General features: G+C 34.4%; 2 protein-coding genes across 3 annotated transcripts; one reads left to right on the forward strand and one right to left on the reverse strand.

Moving 5' to 3' along the window:
* Positions 1–328: 328 nt before the first annotated feature.
* On the reverse strand, positions 329–9175 carry LOC135593317 (uncharacterized). The gene is made up of 9 exons (XM_065083278.1): positions 8980–9175; positions 8824–8886; positions 8680–8735; positions 6031–6124; positions 5784–5844; positions 4287–4368; positions 2801–2856; positions 879–942; positions 329–675 (listed from the first exon to the last, which is right to left on the reverse strand). The coding sequence occupies exons 1-9, from the start codon at positions 9127–9129 to the stop codon at positions 615–617; spliced, it is 687 nt and encodes a 228-aa protein (XP_064939350.1). The 5' UTR covers positions 9130–9175; the 3' UTR covers positions 329–614.
* Positions 9176–11897: 2722 nt separating this feature from the next.
* On the forward strand, positions 11898–13114 carry LOC135594285 (uncharacterized serine-rich protein C215.13-like). Of its 2 annotated transcripts, XR_010480051.1 has the most exons (2): positions 11898–12712; positions 12827–13114. XR_010480051.1 is itself a non-coding variant. In XM_065084685.1 (1 exon), exon 1 carries the CDS (start codon positions 12055–12057, stop codon positions 12616–12618), a length of 564 nt encoding a protein of 187 aa, XP_064940757.1. In that variant the 5' UTR covers positions 11898–12054; the 3' UTR covers positions 12619–12765. The 2 variants fall into 2 exon arrangements, 1 of the variants encoding a protein (XP_064940757.1); XM_065084685.1 differs by lacking the exon at positions 12827–13114 and having other exon boundaries at positions 11898–12765.
* The last annotated feature ends 8960 nt before the right edge of the window (positions 13115–22074 follow it).

Below are 22074 nucleotides of genomic sequence, written 5' to 3' on the forward strand. Positions count from 1 at the left end.
TATATAGGAAAATTTTCGATGTGGCACAAATTGAAATCAGTAATCCTTTGTTGTTATAAAAGTGATTTTGGTTGATAGAAGAGAACTTTGGCAATGTGGTTATACAATATTCACTCGTCGAAAAGGATAGTCAGCCTCACACCAAGACATGGTTACGTTAAATTGCACATGCTCTTGTACAACTACGGAACAATATCGTAATCATAATGTCATATACTCGTGTCCTATTGCTAGATATTTCTAAGCTTAAATAGAAAAATTGGTCCAGGTTCCACATTGTTCATCTCCTTGCTTGCTAATCACAAGTTGGACGACCTCACATCATTACTTGCTACAATTAAAAAGCTTCAAGTTATTCAGCAATTGTAATGTCACATTTTTACATATTTAGAGATTGGTTTTCGGCAAAAATAACTTGTGTCATTAACTATTGATCCAAAAGTAATACCAAAATGACAGCAAGCAATCACTGCAATCTCCAATATGGTTGTGCCTCTCACCAGGACGGCAATACTTCCAACAGGAAATCCTACCTCTTGGTTTTCTGGTGTGCTATATGTAGTTTCTGAGTGTTGAGCAAAAAGTAAACATTGGCATCAACCTACAGAAGCATATCATTCAACCTTTGCTACTCCTCCAGGCATACTGGTTTCTGCAACATTCTCCCTCACGAACCTGGAAATGTACTACTTCAGATATGCATACCATTAATTGAAAATTTATCATGCACGCAGGTGAATGTGAAAAAGTGCTGCTTAATCTGCGCTATAAATAGCACTCCTCGATCCATTTTTTTCCCTTGATAGATAAAGTAAAACAAGAGAGGAAATTGTATCATGCAAGGACAAAATACTAGAATAAGAAAAGGGGAACACAACCTTGTTAGTTTCTCTTTAGATGATTGCAAAACATAAATTGCCAGAATAAAGGAGACAGCTAGACCTGCAGTCACATATCCACAAACATGACCAAGTCAGAACTATAATTTAATGTTCTTTTTAAACATTGCGGCATTTACAGTACTTCTAAATCTAATTTCGGAGTAATATTTGATAGCCCAGTTACAATTTATGCTTATTTCTACTTTAAAATGTAAATTTAACATATCATACACACACATGATTTTTTTAAGAGGGTACACCTGGGTTTCATAACAAGGTTACTCCTTTGTGATCCAGGTGATCATGTTTGATTCGCAAAAAAGAGTATGCTGGCAAAGGTAAGGCTGAGTAGATTAACATTCTCCAAATCTCACATTGGTATGAGCCTTGTGTACTGGACTATCCTTTTTATTTACATATGGTTTGTTGTGAATATAATAAGCTACTTAACTGTTTGAGGAACTTAGTTTCTATAGCACGGTAAAAGGTGAAACATTTAAACTTATAAGAGTATGAACAAGATATCTGGAATACATTAAAGCATTCAGGGGAAAAAATAAAAGTAATGTAGTTTACTACTTTATCAGGGGACAAAATAATACTTGTAAGATGAAGGGACAAAGACAAAGGATAGCCATAAGACATAGTGCTCATGAAATGAAATAGCAGAGGAAGAAAGACAAAATAAGAAAGCACAATTTGGTTCACTAGTCAATTTCATGAGTTGACAATTACAATTTCTATTTAAAGAACAAAACTATAGCTTTCAGTTGTATATCTTATATATATTTGACATGAAAAACAACAGAAAGTTTACAAATATCCAGATATTATACCTTAAACTTTACTATTGAAAAGGAGAATTGCCACAAAACAGTTGGGCTATACACCACCTTATGAGGAGCTAGGTGCAAGAGGGACAATAACCCAAATGGCATTCCTTTGATTTTATTTTCAAGGAAACCACAAATGACCAATTATACATAATAAATTTCCAATAGGCTTCTATGTTACAATAGGATTACTCTAGAATTATTTATTGACAAATTTGTCCTTGATTTGCTAGCTATTTGGGGGAGTTGAGTCCTTTTTGAATCTATCTGATACCTAAGAGTCCTAATGTGGTTATAATTGAGGTTGGCTAATTCTTTTATCTATTAAGCATCATATTTTGAGAGTTTGAAAGACCTCTTTTGATAAAATTTTGTGAAGTGGCAGGATTAGTTTATCTCTGACAGCTCTTATTGAAGGTTTCGAGACCATACCTGGTGACTTAATATTTGGTTTATGATTTAATACTAGTGATAACTTATTTAAATAATGGAGGTCAAGTGTCTTTACGAACAAGACAAACTAACAAAAACTAATCATAAAGTAAATTTTAAAAAAATAGGGCACGTCTAGGAATTAAACAAATAAGGCACTTCCTAATAAACAAATAGGCAGTGTATTTAGCTAACACATAATGTCTTGAGAATTTATTCTTGTTTTTAATAATTTTTTGAGTACTTCAAGATATATTTCTGAGTATAAACATAAAGATTAAAAAAAAAAAATTATACACATCCTTGTTCACCCAACCCAAGCTATATAAAAATGAATATATTGCACAAGTAAGTGAATTTGAAATTTCTATATGAGATATATGTATCCATCATTTGAATATATAACTGTATATGTGTTTATGTAGTGCTCCAAGTGGAGCATCAAGCAAGCATCCCCAGGCATATTTACAACCCAAATGTTAGCCCAGTAACCTAAGATGTGAACCATAATAATGCCAGATAATGATCCTACAACTATGGTGTAAGCCATGACAATGCTAGATGAAACAATACCTATCAAAGTATTAAATTAACTGTGACAGAAATTAGTAGCTCCACTCATTTACCAGGAAACAAATCAATGATAAATTTTACCTGATCCAAACAATACATAGAAACCCCCTGCAACATCTATCTCTGACTGCTCCTCCCTGTCATGAAATTTATCGTTCAATTTCGACAGAGATCCAGAAAAAGGTTCAAGGTACAAGACATTGGGAGTGTATTTACAGAAGATATAAGAGCACCCAGAAAGGTAATAGACAAATTGTTACAGAGAATAATGACTTCAATTTGATACCCTAATGAATTTGAAAACCTATGCATTAATTGGGACAATTTGTTACAGAGAAACTGTAACTTGTAATGAATTTGAAAACCTACCCTTAGTTGAAGAAAAGAACAAGCACTCTAATGATATATTTGAAGGAGCGAAAAAAATTAAAGAGCCAAAAGGAAAAGTAAAACTATGGTTGAAAACCATTATAATGAAAATCTAGTTGACGCCCTTTCATCCTGCTTCCCGTTATGAACCACAGTTATATTAACAGTGCAGGCTGCAGGCACACAGCTGATAACAAGTGCAGGATGATAACATCACTTAAAGATAAGCGATCCTGTGGATTACTTCTAAATCAAAGCATATTAACCAATACTAGTAAGTAAATAAATCTCTTAGGTGGCTTCCCAGAAGGTAGAGGCTTCTATAAAACTACGGTCCTACCTTTATTTGTAATATAGATCCTATCTTTCATTGTAAGTAAAAGGCTTGGCAAGTAATTTTACGACGAGTAAATAAGGTTACCATTACATCTTTCAGTTGAAAGGATAACATGGACAGAGAAGGGGAGAATACAATGGCAAGAAATCTAGTCAACATCGTTTGCTTTTGTGGCTATAGATCTACCAACTATGAAGTATAGGCACACATATCTAGATCAAGAAAAGTTTTACCCAAGATAAATATAGAACAAAATAAACAGTGGCACTGTTATTCAACAAGTAAAAAAACAAAGATGAAATTTACTGGAAGCCTTTCACAGCAGACGCAAAACCAGCTTATTGATGGATTGAGAAGCAGCTCAAACTATAAAAGAACTTTGAAAGACATTATTTAGTCAAATTCACCAATTAACTCTAATTGTAACTATCAATTTGTCAGCTACTATATGGCCAGAACAATTTGACAAAAACAACCCTCTTCCTGAATTCAAGGCTCTGTCATGAAAAGAAATCAGTATGCCCCATTATCCCCAAGAATGGCTCCATTCAACCACTTAATCTTGAGTAGATACGACAATAAAGAAATAATAGAATATGGAAACTGTGGCTCCAACAGGCAGGAGACCAATTTACAGGTGCGGAAATTAAATGCTCTCATAAAATTCTCTTTAAATTTAGATTAATACTGGAGAGGAAAATGCAGGGTTGCAGTAAAGCAAAAATTTTATTCTACTATATTTTACTAGCCTTCCACTAATTTAACTAGGTAATTAACATTATGAAAACTGTTATATATCATGTTATAAGAGCAAAATGAAAAACTAATGATAAAGGCAAACAAAAAGCTCATTATACATACCATGTGTATCTCACAAGCACATACTTTGGCCAATTTTGGGGATCCCAAAAATGCTTGCGTATGTCTGGATGAACCTCAATATCTGTTCAGACAAAAGAAAAATTCTAACAACTGTTCAAGTCAATACACAAGAATAAATGTTGAGCCAAAAAAGGAAAAGATCATGTGAGAAGCTTGATGTAGAAGAAGGAACAAGAGCCTTGAGAATGCAGTAACCCAATACTTGGTGGAATTTCCAATTTCTTTTGTTGGCTCAGTCACATAACAGAGAAAGTAGGGTGGGGAAGGGGCAATAAAACCTGTTGTGCAAGCTCTACATTTGGTGCATAAAAAGAATTAGATTGACATTTTCATACTAAAGAATAAGTTGCGTTCTTACTTCCATCCATCTCCACAGGTAATTAATGGAAGAATCGAAAACCTAAATGACATATAAGTTCTAGCACATGATACTTATTTTTATTTGGTGATACAAATAAGCAATGGTTAAACTTATAGATTTCTCATAAGATGAGGTAAAAAGCACGTAACTTTTTCGGATGGAGAAGATAGGCACCGGTTCATGTATTTCATTAAAACATCCAAGAAGAAACCACATTTAATAGGCACATATGATTTCAACCAAAAACTCTGCAGATCTGAAGAATTTTAAGTGCCTCCAGTCTAGTGGATCAGATACTCTCCCAAAACTAAAATTTTTCATACTATATAAGGCTCTTTTCACCCAAAAAACACTAGTGATCCTTATAGAACTTTTATACTAAAAACTACAAATCCCCTCCCCTTGCATGAACAGATTTGTAAAAGCAACATTAGATTGCTAATAATGCCTTTAAGATTCAAATATCTTCATTTGAGTGAAACCATAAAGAAAAGCAAATTTTTAACAGATTTTGACGCTATTACATATTCTCTCTGCTTGAACAGTACTCTGAATGCTGTTTGCAAACCCAATTCAGCACAAACAGCCTCCAATCTCTTTGCTTTCTATGTACCTTCGATTGAATCAGAGATGTATGGACTTTTCCTATTATTGCAATAATCAGAATTGCATGATTATTGCAATTTTTGTGAATAATGAATGAAGATTGAATAAAAAGGAAAACCGAGTGTCTGAGGCTCTTGTCAGTGTGGGTCTAAGAGGGTCAATGTATGCAGCCTTGCCTCTAATACCTCTAATAATGTTTTTGTGGCTGTAATATTTCAGGTTCAAAATGGCAAAAACTGCACTTAATGTGGCTCTACGAATGAATCAAATCCTTTCAGTTCTAAGCATTCACCAGAAAAAACATTTTATCTTTAAGTCAAATTGAGTAAACAGGCATACTTCAGCCATAATGGTTTCAATCTAATTTATCAGATGTATTTAAAAATTTTAGCAACAATTTAATTGTACCAAATCCATAAATAATTCAGCTGAAGAGGAGGTTAACAATACAAAAAATATTAAACATGCAACAAACAGAGGAACTAAAAGAAGGTGATGATGTTTCATACAGTGATGAGGCATATCTATAACTTTAGCTGTGACACCATGTAAATCATTTCCAGAGTACCTCTGCAGAGAAATAAGATAATTTTTTATTCCTTCTGTTGCACATAATAAACTCAAACTGTGATGTTTATCATTTTTATTACAATACATCTGGAACAACAAATGAACTGAGTAGCAAAAAATAAGAAATATTTAACTGAAACAGCCACAACAGGAAAAGGATAATGTTGCATGTAATCTTTTTCTTACCAAATGGAAATCAATTAGTGGGACTTCAGAGCTTTTCCTGTTTATAACGTAAAGCCATGGAACATAGAACTTTTCATGGCCAACTTGAAAAGATCTGCAAATAGATTATCCAAATCGATCAAGTGAGGAAAAAAAATGGAAAAAGAATAGCATAAAATGGAAGTGACAACATCTAACATTTTCAGAAAAATTAAATAAACTACTTGAGGCTAAAGGAGAGGAAAAAAAAGCTAGAACAAAATGAAGACAACCTATTCTTGTTATCAGCAATGTAATGGTTTCATCCTCTTTGTATGCAATTGTAGAATTAACACAATGAAAGCAACACTCATAACTCATCATTGATTAATGCCATGTCATAAAAAAGGTGCTAAAAGGTCTTCCAAATTATAGTTTGTCAGGGCATTTCCTGAAGAGGAGAGGCAAAGCTCCTTTTGCTTTATTTTCATTCTTTCCTTTCTCATCTCGCATATTCTTCTTTTCCTCTTTCACTCATTCTTTCCCCATTCTTCTCTATGTTTTCTTATCCTCAGATACTTCCATATATGACAACAACTCTAGCCAAAGTGAGAGAGAGAGAGAGAGAGAGAGAGAGACGACACTCAAAAGTATTCTACCAGTCACAGTGACAGTTCAGCAAACTAGGTTTTGAGTTGTCCAAGTCAAAAAAGAATATAAAAAGATGGCAGATTATGCCATCATCTCTGATAAAAGTCAAGTAGTGATCGGTCCAGTAACATTCTCACAAAAAAAAAAGTTAGGTTAGATCATGATCTTTTGGGTTAATGAGCATGAGGTAGGTTTTGATCCATTTCCATGGTATAAATTAGGCAACTCAAACACATGCTCTAATCTTGCAGTTCCTTAAAGTTGTAAGACGATCTTATTTGTGTGATGGTTTCTCATGTAGCTTCTTTCGCTTCTTTCAGTTCACAAGTAGAAAGCCTGGGATAGTCCAAATATTATAGCCTCACAGCTTTCTTTTATAGTTGACAGAACTTGCTCTAACTGAAATTTAGAAAGCAGAAAGTGAAAAGAGTTGTAACGCAGACTATAGAAATCCTATCTTCAATTATGTTGGATTTGATGTTCCATCTACAATATAATAGTTTTTCCACGAGGTTGATCATTCTCATAATGAAAACCTTAATTTTCATCTTAAATAACCATGTTCCAAAGTCTTCCGAATTGCAACTGAGATTATAGAAAATCTTCCTTCCATGATAAGTTGATCATAAATGAAACCTTACTTTCATCTTAAATAGCTATGTTCCGAGTCTTCCGACCTCTTTCAAAATGACATTGCAGCGGATACATGAATGGCATGTAAAACAGCATCAATTACATTATATGCCACATGGTATCCGGGAACTTGCTGATTTGAAATGGTGACAGACCACACACCCTGAATACCAAGGAAGTAAGGTGTCAGCATATGACATTCTACAATATGTATCAGCGCATTTCTCCTTAGACTTACAGTACACAATTCATCTTAGATACTTGATGGACCAAATAGTGACAATTTTATATTTTCAACTACCATCTTAGTTGCTCATTTTAAAAGTAACTAGGGGTAGAGACTTGTGAGTTGCCATGCTTCTTTTAGATTAGACCACAGTTTCATAAAAGAGGCCCAAGTTTCCAGCCATTTATTTCAGCACATGATTTATCAGTTAGGGGCCTTAAAAAAGACCAGAGATGAAGAAGATAACTATACAAGCAAACATTAAGTCAAGACTAGACATTCTTGCATGTCTTCTTGCATGCAGTTGTTCACTTGTGTCAACTCAGTTTCTGTTGTTACACTTCAACACACCCTTACTGTGTAATAATGTCTTCACATTACATTGTTAAATGATCCTACAAGTACCCCTCATCTCTATGATAATGAAGTTCAGAAGCTTCTGTCGTCAAAACCTAAATTATAGCCAATTCACTATTAGCTGGTTCTTCTTCTGACTAACAGCAGGCAAAGAGAAATGCACTAGTGAAAAATCATGACACAAAGACTGTCTATTGGTGGAACATATGACATCTCCTTGTTTTGTTTCAAACCCACTATTCTAAAGAAATCTCATTCTTGTTCAAACACAATGCTTCATTGCACAAGAGGGAGCCAATACCTTTTCGACACTGTCATTACATGTCGTGCAAGCCAAAAGGCCTGCCCATTTGTTCGCACCACTTGGACAGTTTCGGCACTCTTTGGAAAGCCTTGATGATGCGCAGCAAGGCAATCCTTGACCCAGACTCTTTTTTGGACCAAAAAGTAATACGATCTCAGTTTCAAATACTTCTGTTGGCTAACCTGATGTTCAGATTCAAGATACATTGACAACAATGCATTCCATCTGGCCCAAAAGACCTATAACGATCTTGTAAAAAGTAATTAAAATTTCTATTCCGAGGTCAAGATGCAAGGGATGCATCTCATGCTGTAACGCCCTCTCTCTCTCCATTCCTTTGCCTGACCGTTGGTCAAGGTACTACCATTCCCACCCACAGGTTGATTCTCAAATCAATTCATTGTCTTTATCAAAATTATATCTTCCTAAGCATCCAATTGACCTGAATATCCTACAAGCCTAAAACATCATCACAGACAGAAGCATAATTACGAAAGGGAAGGATCAGAAACCAACTGACATCTTATACGGATCAGCACCCGTGAAACCAGTAGGCTTCGAAATCGGAATCAACACCTGCAAGATCAAAAAGTAAAATCGGAAACCTACTACAGATAAAAAAAAACCCCAAGGAAAAGAGTCATAGCAAAATTGACGACTATACCTCCCGATTAACAGCAAAAATGGGGCAGTGGCGGCCGATAACATCGTGCCAGCTGGTTCTCGACTGGAAATTTCTCACACAAAGCAAGAGTAATCAAATCCAACTCTACCACAAAGAACACTAAAGCTAGGGTTTTCGGGTGTCGACAGCACTCACCGCATGGTACTGCCCCGCCTTGCTCATGGGGACGATGTCCCCCGGCCTGTAAGCGAGCGAGATCGAGGGAAGGAAGCAGATCCAAAAGGAGATGAAGGAGACCCGAAGACCGAACCCATGGGAGGAAGAGGCGATCCGATCTCGGGCCATGGCCTGTAACCGAAACCCTCGACCTTTTCTTTAGGTTGCGATATAAAACCTTTCCTCCCTCTTTTTATTCATTAAAAACGTATTTATTTATTTATTTATTTATTATTATTATTATTATTATTATTATTATTATTATTATTATTAATGAAGACAAGATTCATGGCTAACATCTTTATTTTATATTATTTTTTAAAATATTTTTTAATTTTCTTCATATAATTTTTCTTGATATAGTCTTCCACATTGGAGGGATTATCAAAATTTGATCACATCTTAATGCTTGATTGCTTTTGTCATGAAATAAATCTTTTATCGGATTGATATTTATTATTATTTTTTTAAATAATTTACCATATTCGACTCAGATAAAGACTTGTCGATACGTTTGATTAGCTCCATTATAATTTTGTGAATCCTTCGTTTCCGATCTTCATAACAATATCAGAGTTTTTAATTAATATTTGTGTAATGTTCTTCCCTCTTATTAGCTTATATCATATACTCGGATACAATTATCATGCGTAAGACTAATAAATCTGATCTGGGTTGCATATCAAACAATATGTTAAGAGTTTAATGTGAATTGATTCCTATATCATTCTTAGTTTGTCCATCTGATTTCCTATCTTTTGCTATTCAAAGAAAGCCAATGTAGTTTAATCGATAAAGATTTTAATAGAAAGATATCACTTATCGTTTTTACCCTAAAAAAGAAAAAAAAAAAAAAAAAAGAAAATACTGATGGAATGAATACCCAATAGATTCAAAAATTATCACAGGATCGATCCTATTAGAGATTATCTGAATCCAATTTAATTTAAATGGATCATACAAAACCATTCGTCTACTTCCATATTGGATATCACTATTGTCTGTCATTTTGGTTGTAGATTCAAGTTACTTGATAGATCCTTTGTGATGACATGGAAGATGCTTCTTGACATGTATGTACAAGAAATGTGATGTGATGGCCTACCTTTCAATTCGTTCTCGACAGTGGTGTGATCGTATGATCTCTATAGAACTGCTGCAATTCTTTTATTACATGAAGCAATGCAGCTTGTTTCAGGTCAACTTGAGATGGCAGACAAACTCTTTTGTTAGCTTGTAGGTTTTGGGAAACTCAACTCTCAAGCAATCAAATATGCCAAAATTGAGATGATTTACAAGTTGTGACGTTTGAATAAAGAATTCGCTAGTCAATGAATCCATTTCAGCCAAAAAAATCATCTGCTTAGAGTGTGATGTTCATCAAGTTTGTATCTTCAAAGAGCAAATGCAGTGATCTTTATCTCCATAGCACTTTTAAGTATCTCTCTCTTATAGTCAAACAATTAATAAGGTTATATTTAGCCTGACATGGATCAAAGAATTAAAGAGTCATCAAGGCCTAATAAAAATCTAAAGATGACACATTCTCCCCAAAGGACAAAACTATATCGGGCCCATCCGATCATTTCACACATTGGTTGAAGATTTGGAGAGCCAAAATCTAATAAAAAGTCAAAGGTGACTCTTCTTCGCCCATAGTAGCCTTTTGGAGCTTATGGAATGACCAATGTTATATCTATATATTTTATTCTGATAATATATATATTTTTTTTTCTATACAGAATTTGGCTTTCATTTGAAACAACAATACCATTTTTGAGAACCATATAAAATTCTACCAAACAACTCCAATCCACAGCTTTCAGATGCTCATTTCTTGGAACAAAAAAATTGCAGAGCAGAAACAATTCTGAGATTTTTTGCTCCAAGTTTTACCAATACACATCAAATGTACTTCATCACATATCATTTCTAAGCTTCCTAGCAAATGATACATGACATAATATTGATACATCTGTTTTGGAAATTGTGCTGAAAAGATAATCGTGAAATTATCAAAAAGAAACAGGTGGAGAAGTAAAGTCTACGACTTCCTCATGACTCCAATGCATCAAATTGATTGTGGGGATAGTAAAGTGACAACATCATGAAATTGGCATGGTTGCATCACACTTATTTTTCACTAGAAAGTTAGCAATGCCATCGAGAAACTTGATGTTGGTCATCAAATTATGTTAAGAGTCATAATGAAGCTATACCAATAATTTCAACTTTTGGATTTCATTTGATCCATTGAATTTAATCCTCTAGATTCTTCTTCTTAGTTGCTGATGAGATTAATTGTATGCTAATGATCCATCCCTTTCTTCCCTCGATGCACTAGTGATAGGAAAGAAGAAAGATAGATAGATTTGTCATTTCATTTTCATGTTACATCGAACAACTATGCCTAAATCTCTACATCTTTGGCAGTTCTCAACCGTAGGATTGGAAAGAATGTGGCCAATGAAAGGGACTTTGGATTTACTGGATGTGGTAAAAGAACAGGATCATCTCCACCTCCAATAAACACATAAGTTAATTTAATGATGGTATTACCTCATTCTATCATGGAAGAATCATTAGTATAAGGCTGCATATTTCAGCTACTATCAGTAGATTTGAGTGCAAGATGAGATGATATAGCTTCATGAGAGCCACATGCATGGTCTCACAACAGAATCAATCATCTCCTTCATCTCATTGATTCCACCCAACACCAAACCTAATCCTCAGGAGGACTCCCAGTCAATCAATCACTTGTAATCAAGCTCAAACATGCAGCGTCAGTAAACATCAAAGAGCTGTGGTAGAATTCTCACGAGGGAGGCAACATGATACCTTTCACAATAAGTTCTGCAAAGCCTATAATTATAGCGTGACGCTTCTCACTTTATAGTTTAATGCGGCGTCCAAAGCAGCTCAGATCACCACATCCTTCTTTAGCGTGACCCACCAATTCCTGCCTTCTTTTGGTGTCAGGAGGTACTGGTTTCTGCTCACCTCACCACATCCTTCTCTCTCTTCTCTTTGTCTTCCTCAGCACGGGCAAAGATGCTCTCCAGCAGCTCAGATCTCCCCAAGAGCTCCCTGCAGATAAAGGAGGATGACAAGTTCTATGGCAGGTTGCTCTCCAAGGAGAGCTCAGCGGCCAACCGTTCCTTGAGAGCCTACTACGGAGTGGCCACTGTGGCTGTGCCTTTCGTGTGGGAGTCTCAGCCCGGGACACCCAAGCACAGCAGCTCCGCCGCTGCCATGCCTCCCCTCACACCTCCCCCCTCCTACTTGTACAGCCCCAGGAGCACGAGCTCCACCAAGAACCCCAAATCCGGCGGCTTCATCCGCACCATGCTCCCCATGCTCAGCCTGAGGAAGGCCAAGGCGCCCATGGCGTCATCATCATCCTCTTCCTCGTCCGTCTCCTTGTCCTCCTCGTCGGTGTCGTCGTCCCCTTCGTCGTCCGCGTCTGGGCGGTCCAGACACAGCAGAAGGCCATCGAGCCCGCAGTCGTCGTACTTGTGGTCGAGGGCCGATGACGAGGCGTCCGACGACGGGTCCCCGACGACGATCTTGTGCTTCGGTACGCGACACAGGGTTGCCGGCCGGCCATGCCCATGAAGAAGGCGCTGCTGCATGTCATGTGTGTGGTAGGGAGGCTCATCATCTTCCAAACAAGAGAGAGACTGATGTGTGATAGAACAAAGGTGAAATGGTAATTTACTCTTCTGAAAATAAACGTGAGATTAATAGTTTGTATTTGATCAACTCTCTCTCTCTCTCTCTCTCTCTCTCTCTCTCTATCAATCCAATTTTCCAAGTTTTACAGCGTCTCTTGGAGGAGAAAATACGGGAGAGGATGCGATGCAATGAATTCCAAGTCACGACTTGATGGAGGAATAATTTCTCTTAGTCAAACAAAAAAAAGGGTCAATATCTTCTTTCAGTCTGTTCTTGCCAAGACTGTGGCGCAATGCATCTAGTAAAAGAAAAAGCTCATAATGAATTCGAGTGTTCATCACTAGTTTAGCAAATTTGAAGCGAAAACATACCCTGAAAGACCATCTTATACTGTGTTTGTTCCATAAAGAATATCGAGTGTTGTAATAATGAATTATTATTCCCTTTAAATGTCATACAAATATGGCATGCGATTTAGCGTATTGTTATATCTAAGTTTACTTGATGATAAAAAATAGTTATCATATATATCAATTTTGGACGTTAGTTCAATGTAGGAATAGTGAGTATACGTTTGGCAGAGAATTGTATTACCTGATAGACTTTTTTTTTATGGTACTTTACATAGATAATTAAGAAAATATTTCCTAGTAAAGGAAAGCAATGAATGACATATTTTGAGACATCTGACTGATTAAGATTCGAACGTAGCTTCCACATCAGTGCTAAACTGCACAGTGCATGTGTTGAAATCTCTCTCTCTCTCTCTCTCTCTCTCTCTCATGATGCATGAGCAAATGGGACCATGAACAGAAAAGGAGTCAAGTCTTTGCATTAAATCCCACCTAATTAACGCGATCCATCTTCTCGGATCTCAGCTTTTCACCTGCATCTAATTAATGATCAGTCTTTTGCTGGTGTCAAGTGTGGGGTTCAAATTCTCATCTTCCCACCAGCTAACAAAGTGAGTGTGATGCTATCAATTATATTTCGTCTTTTCTCCTGAAGCCTGCTTTGTGTTATTTTTCTACCTAAATCCTTCAAACGATAGTCAATCAATCAAACCTTAGGTACTCTCTAATTCTAGCCCGTTAAACTTAACCCAAGAGGAGAGAATTATTGAATATCTAAAGGTGATGGGCAGATGAGCTCTTTGACAGCTCAATTTTTATCTTTTGTGTGGAAAATTCTTTCTTAGAAGAAAGGACAACAAGTATGATTGAAAGATGATTTATATCTCAGAACAAGTGCTCCTTTTGAACATTTTCTTCTTCCTTCCTTATTTAAAGAGAGAAGCATTTACACCGAAGAAACTGCCATCAAACAAATGAGGTTTTAATTCTCCTGCACTCGACATTATTTCCTTATTCTTACTTTTTCACTTGACTAAATCCAAGTCTACAGAGAGCTGGGAAGCACTCCTCATGTCTAAGATACATTGTTCGTGATCGTTCTTGCTTTTCACTGTGTCTTCTGCGCTTCGCAAGCTCTGCATCAGATCATGCCAAACACACAAATAAAGATTGGGATGTGATCTTCCAAGCTACTAGTGGGAGTGTACATGTAACAGCAACTCCGGAACCAAACATGTCTGAATTGCTGTGCAGAGAGAACATGAACTCAGACAAAGAATACACTTTGAAGCATACCAACATATGCATTAAGTCCATTAATTGCTGCAGCTGTCGAGAAATGGATGGCATAAATGGAGGTTGAGCTACCAAATAAATGAGCGGCAGGAATGGTTATACATTGCTCAAAGACTCAGGTTGACTTACAAGAATGACTGCTTAAACATTCTGAATCACTGACAAAGTTAATCGATTTATTTGTCAGATTGGGTCATGATAATTGACATCAAAACCGATCTAATACTTAGTAGTAATCTAGAATTGAAATTGCTATTCTTATAAATTCAAACACTTGAAGCCTTTGTTTGTGTTGTAAGATGAACACCAAATTGAGTCTAGGAAAAGAACAAATAATTGCCGACACCTTTGCCATGTATTGGACAAAGAGGACCACTTGGGAAACAGCACGCGAACAGAAGACTTGAAGAAATGCAATGACCACTTCTTTCAGAGGAAACCGAAGACTACGGTATTTATATCTATGTCAGCACAGCTTACCAAAAGAAAGGTCTCATCATATATTTCTGTGTCATCAATTTGCTAACGACTACAAAGAAAGATGATAGTTTGACTTTGCGTGTGCATAAAACATACCTGTGGTCACTGCAGATGGCATATTTCTGTGAATGGAATTCTTACATTGTATGAGTAATTAAGTCATTTTTCATCGAAGAGGTTTCTCTTGTCAGAGTGTAACATAGATTAGAGGTCATTTCTTAACAGTTTAAACTATTAAATTTAATATAGATTAAATCATTTCCTAACAGTTCAAGTTTTTAGGAGTATGATCGTCCAATTTAAAGTCTTTTTGACAGTTCTCTCTCTACTCTAGTGTGGCACAAAAGGGATGATGAGCTTAAGAGAGGAATTAAGTAGAAAAAAAGTGTTAGCTTCTGTTTAATCTTGTGTGAGCTGTGAAACAAAACATATGCCATGGGTTCTTCAGTTCTTCCATCCATCCAGCCCTGGAAAGTTCTGCAGCATGGATGAATGAAGAAACTGCAACATAACATATAATTGACTAAAATATCTGCGGTTGGTGGCTCTACATCAGAGATCCATGTTCCAAGAAACATGCATCATTTATTGCATGTATCATTGACTGTATCCAACAACACAATTGCATGATGATTCACTAGCAGCACACTGGGAACAGCTGGCGGTGAGTCATCATTCAATACAACAAATCTTTCAGGGAGTTACTAAGTGAAGTCAACTATGATATTTATCTAGCCTATGATTATAGTTATTCTCTTCTAATACTGCAGCTCGAAAGTTTTATTTTTTCGATTTACTATACCTAAAATATTAGTTTAATAATAATATACCATATTTATTTATTAAGAGTTAAGAATTTAAATGTTTATTAGACATATTTTTAAAGTTGCTAACTATCCCGATTGATAATTAGTATTTTTATGATAAAATATATTATTATTATTATAAAATAAAAATAAATTTATAGTACAAAAGATAAAATGATAATGAGTACATAAAGTCCAATAGTATGAGATATTTAAATTTTTAACCTTCGAGAAAAAGATCCGGATACTAAGAAATAATTACAAGATAGTAATTGAAGAACAAGAATTCTAAAAAAATGACTCAGAGCTCAAGTACCGATGAGATCTTTGATGACTCTCTTTCATTCCCTTTTTCTTAAGTTGTTCAACTCTTTGTCTTAATAGTGATCCTTTCTTGACTAACTATCTTTCTATTACTCTATGAAGCGCTTCTCCTAATCTTTCTGGGTATTCTTCGAAACTTACTATTATATCATCTTTGGAATCTCTTATTGTTTTTTGGTATCCCTCATATCAAGGTCAAATATGAATAGCGATGGAGTGAGGAACTCACTAACAACTTGGGTTATTAGGGGGGTCCTTAGTTTGTTCAAGAGTCGGCATTATCACTTATTCCTTGGAAATCATTCTTTCAACCAATGAGGGAGCAAATAGAGATGCTGCTACTTGGGCAAATATATACCTTGTCTCATTGCTTTGGGAGTGAGAAAACCTTTTATGATTGACTATATTACTCTATCTAGATCTAAAGGTAAATATGCTAGATATTTTCGAACTTTTTTCTTAGGGCATATGGATCAAATCAAGTAATCTATAATTTTTTTAATATATTATATTTCAAAATATTCCTAGTTTATGTTTTAAAGTTAGAAGATTAGGTCATAAGACTAGCGATTGTTCAATCTTAGATGATCCGAGAGTGAGCACAATTAGGGGTGAGGAAGAGACTATTTCACTTAGGGTTAAAAGTGTCAAGAGATCGAAGGTAGAAGAAGAGCCAATATATAGACCCTAGGTCTTAATCTAACACAAACCCAAGTCAAGAGTGTCTAATGTTAATTAGCACTAGGACACTAGGGAATAAGGGGTCAAGCAAATGGTGCACCTTCTGGTGGGTCCAATGACCCATTTCATTTAGGTTTGATTCAACCAAACTTTAAATTTGAGATGAAAATAATCCTTGCCTTTGTAATAATCACGTGTATACCAAATAAGAAGGAAATGAGTCAGTTGTCCTAGGCATTCAATGTGCACAGGCTCTATTCTAAGAAGAGGTAGAAGGAAAGGACCGAACGTACTTAGAAAAGACACATATCGAAATAGATGAGGTTGCAAGTTGATAGCTCTTTGCCACTAGGCTCTTCTATCATACATCCCCAAGGGTCTCCTTTTGTCCCCTATAGGAAGACCTATACAGAGGAAAGTCTTAAAACTTTGGTATTTATGATTTACTCTCCTCAGACTCTTCTCCAAAATCCTTACCTACATCTAAAAATTTAGAGCTTTTTTGTGGCTCTTATCGATCCAGATATTCTGATTATTCTGATGGAAGTGTGCCTAATGGGAGAGGGCATGAGAATATTCACATTCTCAACCAATATTGAAAAGGGAGAATATTTCCATCCTCTGCTTATGATATCTCAATATAATGACTATTCATTTAATAAATTAGTTAGAAAACTAATTTTGACCTTTCATTAAGGAGTGAATGAGAACAAGTGAGAAGGGGATGATCCATTTTTAGAAAATCTTGAAATAGAATGGTAGGAGATGCCTAAGAAGATGGTTCGTTCTTCTAGGAGCAAAACCCTTCAAAGGCCTTTGGGTCATGCACTATCTTCTAACATAAACTAAAAAAAATTCAAATTGGATTAAGATGGTAAGATTAATGATAGTAATATGATCCCTTGAGAGGAGGGTTCTTTAGAGGAATAATTTGTGAATTGTTTATCTTGGAATTGTAGAGGACTATCAAATGGAAGTACAAGGAAATCCTCATCTTCATATTAAACTCTATAATATTAGTATAGTTATTCTTCTTGAGACACATTTACAGGACATATAGAATGAAAGATTCTTAATAAGAATGGGGAAGGCATGGCAGGGAGTCTATGAACGCCCTTTTGGTCATTTGGGAGGTATTCTGGTGATGTGAAAATGGGTAGCATTGTAAGCAGTAACCATTTGTAAGAATTCTCAAACGATAAACATAGTTATCAAGAACAAAGGTAAGTATTCTTGGCTCCTAACTATTATATATATGCTAATAACATACCTAGAAATAGAAAGATTTTGTGATATTTTCTTTATTTGGATTTACCAGTGATTCCTTGGCTAATTTGTGATAGCATGATTGTTATTGATTCTATGGAGGAGAAAAAGGGGGGTCACCCTTTTACTCTTTTCACTTTTGTTTTGAACTTTTAAGAGTTTATTTTTTATAATGATCTTATTAATTCATGTTTCTTCGGTAATCGATCCACTTTGACCAATTATCATTTGGGTTTTATAGAATTTTGGCTTGAGTTGATTGATTTTTTTGTGAATGATCTTTAATTCTTGTTATATGATCGTAAAGTTGTTAAACATTTGCCTAGAGTAGCTTCGGATCACTCATCTATCCTTATTAGTTTGGATCATTCCAAAATGTCCTATTATAAGAAAGTTTTCCATTTTAAATAGTATTGGTTATATGATCCCTTGATCCATAATTTGGTTTCCTATAAATTGGATTTTATGGATCTGATAGGGTAACCCCTTTAATGTCCTGAATTCCTCCCTTAAAACCATCACCTACAAATTGTCTAAGAATTATTATGATAAGGTGGATAATTTTGAATCCCAAATTCTATTATGGTAAGGTGGATAATCTTGAATTCTAAATTAAAATCACTGCATATATAATATTTGAGTTGAAGGACAAGGACAGTAGGGGGCTTTACTCAGGATGCCTCTAAGATATTTAGTATCACTGACAAGCTTTTGACCATCTAAAGATAACTTGATCTTAAATAGTAGATTAGGACTAAAACTATTTAGATAGGAGATGGGGACAAGAATTAACTTCTTTTATAAATTGACCAATTATAGAAAATAGAAGAAACACTATTCTCTTAATTCATCATAAGAACTCAGTTATCTCGATTCCAAGTTTCTTATGGTCTTTATTGATTGGTATCATCAATTTTGGAACCCTCCTTTCCATGATCAATTGTTTTTTTAGCCTTTTGGTATTATAGTTTTCTCTTTGCCAGCCTTTACTTATTTCTCACTCAATATAAAAATTTTCCTCTTAAAATTGTATCGGCTCTAAATATGATGGGGAAAGAGAAGAGTTTAGAGCTTGACAAATTTAATATTGAGTTTTTCTATAGCTTTTGGGATAGTCTAAGTAGGCAAGTTCTTTTAGGGTTTTTAGAGTATTTTAGGAATCGATTGTTCTGCTTCAAAACTAGAATAGAACCTTCCTAGTCTTTATTTGTAAAAAACCTGATACTTCTTAGGTTTATCAGTTTAAGCCCATTGTGCTTTGCAATATTATATACAAGTTATTGATTAAAGTGTTAGCTACTCATTTGAAATATTTTTTTAATAGTCTGGTTAGTTAGGAACTATCAGCTTTTATTCTTGGCAAGAATATATACGACAATATAATTATTGTCAATGAGCTTGCTCATTCTATGTCTATGACTCCTTGAGGGTCCATTCAACTTATTTTTCGATATATAATTTTTCTCATAAATTCACTAATTAGACTTTAACTTGTATAGCCTCTATAGTATACTCTTGTCATATTAATGGTACTCAGTTTAGATGGTTAGTAATAAAAGAAAAATTAGATAAGATAATATTATGTTTCTTTAATTTTTCATTCTTATTTAACAGATTTTGTCTATATTTATTTTACAAGCTGTCTAAGATAAGTAGATTACCCTTTCAACTTTAAGGGAGTTCTAATTTTTACCTAATGTTTGTCGATGACTTGATGTTGTCTTTTTGTGTGAATAAGAAGTTCATTGATACTATTAACTCTATTATCAAAATATATAAGGATGACTGTTTATTTTTCTTAAAAGTGTATACTTAAATATAAAGATATGATTACTGACCTATTAAGAGTTAGAGAAGGATCATAGTCTTTTGATTACCTTGGCACTTGCATCTTTAGAAGGCTACCAAAAAAGTTTCAAACTTTCATGGTTGGCAAGTGATTAACAAAATTCAAAGTTAGTATAAGGGATTGTCCTCTCAAGTTGGAAAGCTTGTTTTGATTAATTCGATTATAAATTCTATACCTGCTTATATCCTCCTATGAATAGTTCGGAATTGGATAAGGTACTTCTTTGGCTTTTTAAGATTACTAGGGACTTCATTTGGAATGACTTCCATTATAAGAGAAGAATGACTTAATCAGTTGAGATACAATTTATAAGGCTAGAAAGGAAGGGGGGTCTTGGGGTAGGTAACTTTTGCACTATTAAGAAAATTATTTGAGCTAAGAAAATCTTTCCTCTTCTTAACAAGGATGATATTTTATATTTAAATTTATTAGAGGCAAGTATAAAGACATTCACCCTTAGATACAGAGTAAGGTTAAGCTCTATTCTTAGGCTTTTAGTAGTGATTTTCAGCTTCTTAGTCAAACTAAGTCTGGTTTTCATATAGTGGTAGGTGATGGCTGCAATACTTTTATTTGGGAGGACCCCGGGTTGAATGACAATCCCCTTAAAATATAGTCTTCTTTTCTAAACATGGATGAGCTATCTTTGTTTATTAAACTTTTAGATTTTATGTGTGGGCAGTGTTAAAATGAGGAACAATTTTCTCTGGTATCTTTGGACACCTTCTTGGGAAAAAGATCCCTAGAATATATATATCGATGATTTCTATGATAACAAATTATTTTAGACTGGGATTTCCTCAGGGGTGTTGATTGTAAAAGCTATCTAAAACCATCAATATGTAAGAGCGGGTTAGAAAAGAGGCATGGTTTGGTTGGAAGACGATCTAATATTTAAAAGTTGCTCGGAGGATCAAATTATTTTTATAAAAGTTTTCATAATTTCAACTTCCTACTTCTAGCTGTATTGCTAATATTATTTATTGTCAAATTGATTATAGTCATCTTTTTTGAATTCTATAAGATATACTATTATTAAATGCAAAATCGCTATTGAGTTTTTGTTGTTGTTATAACAGCAACATGGTGCGTCCTTATATTTTTGGGCTTTTGGTTAGATGAAATCTAGGTTAAAGGAAGGTAGTCCCTAAAGGTTAAATTTGAAAAGTAGATTTTTGCTATTATTGCTATAGATTTTCAGTTCCTTTAGACAAATCGAAATAGTGTTAAGTTTTGTAATCAGGATAAAACCTAGCTGCCTAGTGTATAAGGTATTAACATATGCTTAGAATTACTTTAATATTAGGTGGTAGTTTGAGGAGAGACCCTAACTCCTAAGCCATGATCGATCCCTCAACCAGCAACCCTATTATATATCATTAATATTGATGGTTCTTTTATTTTCTCCTCTATACAAGGTGGATTTAGATATATTCTTTAGAAGAGGGATGCCTCTTCAATCATATGGGGGCAAGTTCTATGTGCAACATCCAATTCTATCATAGTTAAGGTAATCACTCTATTGTTCAGAAGATCTTTTTGGCTCACTAATATCTTTATATGTATTGACTCTTATTTAAGGAATCATCTCAGTTTCTCAGTATATCAGAAGTTTACTTAATGATATCTCATATTTTTATAGTAAATTTTCTGTTAAATTAAGTAATTTTTTAAGGACCTCAATTAGGAAGTTTTGAAAGTTTTGAAAGAATATATTACCCTACTTTTTAACTACTAGGTTTATTTCCGCTCTTTATTTACATTAAAAAAAGTGATTGAACTAATATTTTATCCTTTTAAAAAATTAAAATTATATTAAAATTCTTTCATATAATTTTTTTATTTTATCATATAAGACAAAAAAGATAATCTACGCAGAAAACATCGAATTTGTTGAAACAAATTTAAGAATATAAGATTACAATAACATTTCATCCTTTTTCTATAAATTTAATTTAATGAAAGAAAATAAAACTAGATAATATGATAACGAAGAAGACAGAAAAACACTATAATAAGCTCAAATCTTTGAGAAAAAAATTTATTGACCAAATGTTTTAGGATGAATTCTAAAAAAAATATTTTTAAATTTTTATCAAAAAGTACTCTTTATTTTCAGAAATTTCTAATATTTTTTTATCTAATACCTAAAATAGCTCTAGTCACTTACCCCTTTTTTCTTTATTTTTTTTCCTTTTTGATATGGATCAGTTCATAGTAGAAAGATGAATCGATTCAGCTACAGTATTTTTCATTATATTATAGTATTTTTAATAATACTAAAAAATATAATATAGTACAAAAATACTCATATCCACTTACCCATTTTCCCTCCCTTTTC

The sequence above is a fragment of the Musa acuminata genome, chromosome BXJ1-9, assembly GCF_036884655.1.
Source record: "Musa acuminata AAA Group cultivar baxijiao chromosome BXJ1-9, Cavendish_Baxijiao_AAA, whole genome shotgun sequence".
Lineage (NCBI taxonomy): Eukaryota > Viridiplantae > Streptophyta > Magnoliopsida > Zingiberales > Musaceae > Musa > Musa acuminata.